The following is a 6,346-nucleotide window of genomic DNA, read 5'->3' on the forward strand; positions in this document are numbered from 1 at the left end:
TGTAGTAGGAGAAATTAAAGATACAGATATTAACTAAAGGGAAGTAAATGATTAAAGAGGATCACAGAAGAAAGATTACACAGTTTCTGAAATAATAAAAATTAGCAAGTCCAATTTACTTAAAATGGCAAAAATCGAAGAGTAAACAAAACAGGAAATAGCAAATAATAAGACACTTAATAGATTTTGTTCTCAATGTCTTGGGAAATTTCAATGCAACATGTTTGTCCCTACGAGGAGGTGCTGCGAGCTTTGGAGGGGATGGTACAGACAGGTTCATAAAGTCAAAAAACCAAAAGGAGTCAAACCTTGAGGTCTCACAATGCAGAAATTAATAATCAGAAGTGGAGACCACACACCCTTTAGTTTCTCCAGTGGCGTTTGTCATTGAATATAATGTTGTAGTAAGATTTCCAGTGTTATATATAGTGCTGATTTTTCTCAAAGCTCAAGGTGCTTCTTATAGATACATAGTTTGTATCCTCTCAGAATTCCTTGTGAAATAAGGAAAAACAGTTGTTGACCTAAGTCACCCAGGATTTCAGGAACCATTGAGTGGCAGTGTGAGAATCAGGAACCAAGTCATCTAATTTTCAGTTCAGAGTTTCCCACTCAGCAAACTCAGAAAGAATATTTTGGGGTCATATACTATATGCCGAGAGCTGGTTTCAATTTTATGGGTAAAGTGGATGACCAGACAAACCAGGATGATTCTCTTGTCTTTACATACTGCTTGCAGGAGACGGACAGACTCATGTCATGAATAAATGAGACCAATGCAGGTGTAGCAAGCACTAGGAAGAAAACAAAACCAGGACTGATATACATTGACGGAAGAGCGGTCAGGACGGAACTCTTTGGGGAGGTGGTATTAGAGCCTAGGAACCTGAATGAAAACAAGGCCCACACAGAGCTTTCATTTCCAAAGCGTTTTCACATAGCTACTCTCCTGTGTGCACAAATCTTCACACCAACCCTGTGAGGTAGGTGGTGTGGAGACTTTTTGTCCCTATTTTATAGATGAGGAGCTTGAGGTTTGAAGAGACTAAATGACTTCCCAGGTAAGGGAATCACATCCCCTGCAAGCACATACCTGTCTCTAGCTCTTAAACCCAACATTCTTTCTTGGTGTGGACACTGTTCACCAAATCACATTGCACTCAGAGGTTGAGTAGATATCCATCGCCTGGGTGGTGTTTCCTTCACTCAAAGTCTAGATTCAGTGGAAGCAAGATGATAACTCGAATCTGTGCCCCACTACCTAGCCAGAGCTCGGGCCATGGGCCCTGGAGTTGTTAAGCAGGTGGTCAGGCAAGAAGAGGCTTTTTGGGGGGAGGCGGGGGGAGGACTAACTTCAGTGGTAGTTCTCGCTCAGGAGCTGCAGATATGTCCAAGATTGAGCCAAACTCTTCCAAGATGAGAACTGGCATGGAAAAAGAGAAAAGCACTCCACTATCAGCAGGAACCTTCCAGACAACTCACTGATTATTTAAATAATTATTGCCTAAATGCCTTCTATGTCTAAGGTGCTGGCCTGGGAGGTTCTTCTACACAGTGTAGTGGTGGATAAATCAAACCTGCAGAATGGGAGAGACATCTGAGTGTCAGGAACCACTAGTGACCGGGAGAAGTTTTCCATCATCCCATGCTGCTGTCAATTACTGTTCAAGAAATTAGAAATGAGCAATAACACTAGGTAGCCAAGAAATGTGACTGTCTCCAAGTTTATCTATTAAACTAATGATTGTATCTATATGATTTAATAACACTCTAAATCAAATTTCTCATTAGAATAAATTTACATGTGTAGTCTGAAAGAAGCAACATGTGGTTTGAATGGCGGCCAAGAAAATTAAAATATGGATCTCATATTTATGACAAGTAATCTAGTTTACGCCATTGGTGTATCTTCCCCTGTGGAACATAAGTAAGCCCAGTAAAAAGCAAAGTCCATCCCCAAGTAACTTTAGACAGACTTCTGGATTGTCAGTTTAGGGGGGCGAAAACAGGAATAAATGTGTGCGCATGCACACACACATGGTTACAGCTACAAAGCCATGTTCTGTTACTAACATTATATGTATATATGTGTGTGTGTGTGCACACTTACACACATGTGCACATACATATGTAGATGCACTCATGCACCTAAAGAGTTGTGAATGCAAATAGAATCTCTGGGTGGAGAGAAATGAAGGATGAATGAAAGCTAAAAAAGAATATACAAATAATGCAAGATGTTGGGGGCATAAACAAATTAAACCAATTTCTGAAATCTGATTCTTAGCATTACGAACCTGAAACATTTTGCAGAAACCAAGAACAATGTCTATAAGGATTTCGGTTCAGTGGATGTTATAGTAGTGGATGAGTCGGCTGCTTCCCCCTTTGGAATAAAACAGATCTCACTTTGAGCCATTTGAGAGTCCTATTAGACCCTATACATAACTTCACGAAATGACTATCCTAGCTATGTACATTACTGTGTGTTAATTACTTCTCGCAGCACCATTCAGAATGTGAAATTAGGATTTGAATGAGGACATGTACCAAAGGAAGAGAACTGCCACGCAAATAATTTGGAGCAATGTCACCATGAAATAAATTTCATGAATATGGATTTTTCTATAAACACTTCTTGTTTTTAGCATTAAGACAATGCAGACATAAAACACATCATATTGCAGTTCCAAAATTGCAGCCATACCACTTATTAATGAAAAATAAATTACTTCACTCATGTGATAGATACAAATGCTCCATTCAAGTTCGGTTAATAAGTTCTATTAATAGAATATGTATCGGGATATCATGCATAGAACTTGCATAAATACACAAGAAATAATAGCACACCCTTTGTAACCGCTGTAATTTTAAAGCATGAAAACTTTTTCTTACTCCAAATTTGAAAAGTTGGAATAAAGAATGTTTTCTTATAAAATACATTTGGAACGTTTGTGGGTTTTTTTCCCCCTAATTAAAAAAAAAGGGCATATAACTCACCTCATTATACACTCATCTTTAATCTTTTCAGTTGTGAAATCAAATAGATACGTATTCATTTTCATTTCACGGGACCAGATGTGAACATTTTCAGTGATACATACAATATCAAGATGCTACCTTAAAAATAATATATTCCAGTACATGTATACTATAGATATCTAGAGCTTCGCAATCAAAGGTAGTTAATTTCATCTTTGTCAATTTCATCTTTGAGCATTATTTCCTATTTATCAGGTACTGAAAGTCATTAGTTGTTTCACAGCATAAAATCTTGAATCAATTGCTAACAAGCCTTTCTTTTCATATCTGTTCCTAATTTCTAAATGTATTTGGGCTGGAGATGTGGGAGAAAATTTCACTAGCCATTAAACAAAATTTTCTGGAAATTTTAACGCACGAAATTTCCAGATTTATATTTGCGAAAATAATTTTAAAGGGTGAAACTGAGATGAAAGGCGGGGCAGGGGCGGGGGAGCCTACATCTTTCATTCTGCGTGAAAAGTTTTCAATGTCTTCCAGGTGGGGGCAACAGTAAGTCAGTTTTGAGAGGAGACGTGAAAACGGGTTCGTTAAGCTCCCTGAGTCCAGTTACAGAAGAGGAAATCACTTCCTGGCAGTAACACCGTGAATAAAACCGCCACAAGCTTCCAGGAGAAGAGAGATCCCGGGGCTCAGCTCAAGACACCCCCAGCCGTGGGCCGCGGCTGGCTCGCCTTCGCAGGGAAGGATCCGGCCGGTGCGCGCTGCGGTCCTCTGCTCGACGGAGCCGGCCGGCGGCCCCGAGCGCGCACGCGCGCTGCGCACACTCCCCACAGCTCCCGGAGGCCTGCGGTGGGCCCCCGGGGCGTGCACACTACTCTCCGCGCTCCGGCTCGCTCCTTTTCCAGGACTGCCAGGAAGCAGGGATTGCTCTCACGTTTACGTCTCCTTCATTCTTCCTCTGGACTGCTCTAGCTCCTTTGCAGACGCAGCAGATGTGCGTGCACGCGCGCGCACCTGCTGTCTTAAAGGAACTCGCAAGTCACCGCAGCAAGAAAACCAGCTTCAGGCGGGGCGGCGGGGGTCCCACTCTCCTCTTTCCTCCTCTCTTTGCAAATCCTCGGACTCCGGGGAAGGATGGCCGCGCTCTCTGGCGAGGACGAACGCGCGGTGCATGAGACGGAGGTTGAGTTTGCACCGTCCCACGAGACGGGACTCCCCAGTAGCATCCCCGCCTCCTCCGTGTCCCAGTCTGGTCCAGCGCGGACGAGGCTGGGCGCCGAGAGCTGGAGGGGCGGGAAAGAAGGGATGGCGTGCAGGGCGTGAGGGGCTGCAGGGGCTGGGCGCTGAAGCTAGCGTCCCCGGAGCTAGAAGCCCCTTTCCCTCCGGCAGCGCGGGGCGGGACGTGCGGGGCGCCGGGCGGGTGGCCCAGCGAGCAGGCCCGCTACGTGTCGCTCCTGCGGGCGCTGCCCGCCGCTGCCCGCGCTCTCCGACCACTGGCCCCCGCCGAGGTCCCCGCCGCCCTCTCGGGCCGGTACTTGAGCCAACAGATGACCCAGGTGACGACGACTGAGAAGAGAGCCAGGATGCTGGCCACCGACAGGCAGATGGGCCCCACCGGCGAGGGCGTGGGTGACCCAGCCGCAGGGGCCGCGCCAGGGGGTGCCACGCCGCCTGGGGGTCCCCCGCCGCCGCCGCCACCGCCACCGCCGTAATGGTTGACGAAGATGAGGCCGGTGAACAGGAGCACCACCATGGAGAGGAAGGAGAAAACCACGCACACGCAGCCTGCGGTGAGCGCGGCGCGTTTGCAGTTCTGGCAGCTTTCATAGCCGCCCGGGGCGCGCAGGCCTGCGGTGGCCGTCTCCTCGGTGGGCGGCGGCGGCGGCGGCTGCTGGGCAGGAACCGGGACCGGGACTGGGACCGGGGCCGGGACCGAGGCCAGGGCCAGGGCCAGGGCCGGAGCCGTGGTGGACGACTGGACCGGGGCGGGCGCAGAGCGGCGCGCGCCCAGCGGCGGGAGGCTGTCCTGGGGCAGCGGGTCGTGCGCGGCGCGCAGAGCCAGCGGGAAGGCCTCGGCGAGCTTGGTGTTGTTGGGCAGGCAGTGCACGCGGCTTTCGGGCAGCGGCGTACGGTGGCGGCACACCGGGCACGCGATGGTGCCGGGCGGGCCATGCCAGGGCGGCGGGCGCTGGGGGCGCTCAGGAGCGGCGGCGGCGGCGGCGGCGGCGCGGAGTTGCAGCTGGCTCAGGCACTCCTGGCAGAAGGTGTGCAGGCACGCCAGCAGCTTGGGCGCGCGCCGGTCCGCGTCGAAGTAGTTGTAGCAGATTTTGCACTCGTAGTCCTCCGGCGCGGGATGGCCGGGAGCCGCTGCCGCCGCCGCCAATGCACCCGGGGCTTCGGCGTCCCGGCGGTCCCCGGCTCTCGCCGCGGCGCCGCTGGCTCCCGCGCGCTCCCCGGTTCTTTCGGGGCTTCCTGGGCTGCTGCTCCCGCTCGGTTCTCCGCCTCCGCCGCTGTCGCTCGCCGGCGCTGCCATGGCATGATCCGCCCCTCATTGGGGGCAAGGTGAGGCGCCTTCCTCCCCCTGCGCCGCCGCCTCTGTTCCGGGCGGGGAGGAGGCGCTTCTGCCTCCCCCCTCCGGCTGCTGTCGCCTGGCGGGGGAAGGCACCGCTGGCAGGGCCGGGCGGGGGCGCAGCGGCGACGGCTTCCCCACCCCTCCCAAGCGCGGGAGCCTGGGTCCCTCCGCGTCTCCGGACACCTCTCCACCGTCACCCCTCGACCCCTCCGGGCAGCCCTCCTGGCTGCTTTGGTTATTGAGTTTTGTTCAACTACGGATTGGGAATTGAGGACTGCTGGGGGTGGGGTGGGGTGGGGTGCGGGAATGTGATCTGGGGTGCGGCTGCTTAAGGATATTGCGTCCGTGCACCCCCACCACGGGGGTGGGTGGGCGGAGACCCTGCTCCTGCTCTTTCCTTCCCCCTCCACTCTCTCCTTTTCCTTGTTATTCCGTGTTTATTCTGCTCAGTGTCTGGGCTGGGTCCCCCGGGAAACCTCCCCTCCCCACCCCTGAATCCCCACCCGCACCTCCCCCCCAGAGCGAGCTCACCGGTGATGTAATGCGGGACCTGCGCGGGGAGAGGAAGCAGCAGCCTTAGCAGCCTGGCAGCAGCGGTTCCTTCCCTTCGTGAAAATCGTGATCTCATTTCTCCGTCCAAGGGTGAAAGCCAGTGATCACTGAGCCTCTTAGCTTTGCGCTTTCAAGTAGCAGAGCTCAGGCCGCCCTGCCGCCTGCAGGGCTCTTCTCAGGGAGCAAGCCGAGCGGTGGCCTTTTCCTTTCACCATTTTGGAGGAAATTCTGAGC

The 6,346-nt window shown here is 51.8% G+C and overlaps 1 protein-coding gene across 1 annotated transcript; it reads right to left on the bottom strand.

The window, feature by feature from the left end:
* Positions 1-4,429: 4,429 nt before the first annotated feature.
* RNF228 (ring finger protein 228) lies at positions 4,430-5,621 on the bottom strand. Its single transcript, XM_077152044.1, has one exon. The coding sequence runs from the start codon at positions 5,519-5,521 to the stop codon at positions 4,430-4,432; it is 1,092 nt and encodes a 363-aa protein (XP_077008159.1). The 5' UTR covers positions 5,522-5,621.
* Positions 5,622-6,346: the final 725 nt, after the last annotated feature.

The sequence above is a fragment of the Tamandua tetradactyla genome, chromosome 3, assembly GCF_023851605.1.
Source record: "Tamandua tetradactyla isolate mTamTet1 chromosome 3, mTamTet1.pri, whole genome shotgun sequence".
NCBI classification, from domain to species: domain Eukaryota; kingdom Metazoa; phylum Chordata; class Mammalia; order Pilosa; family Myrmecophagidae; genus Tamandua; species Tamandua tetradactyla.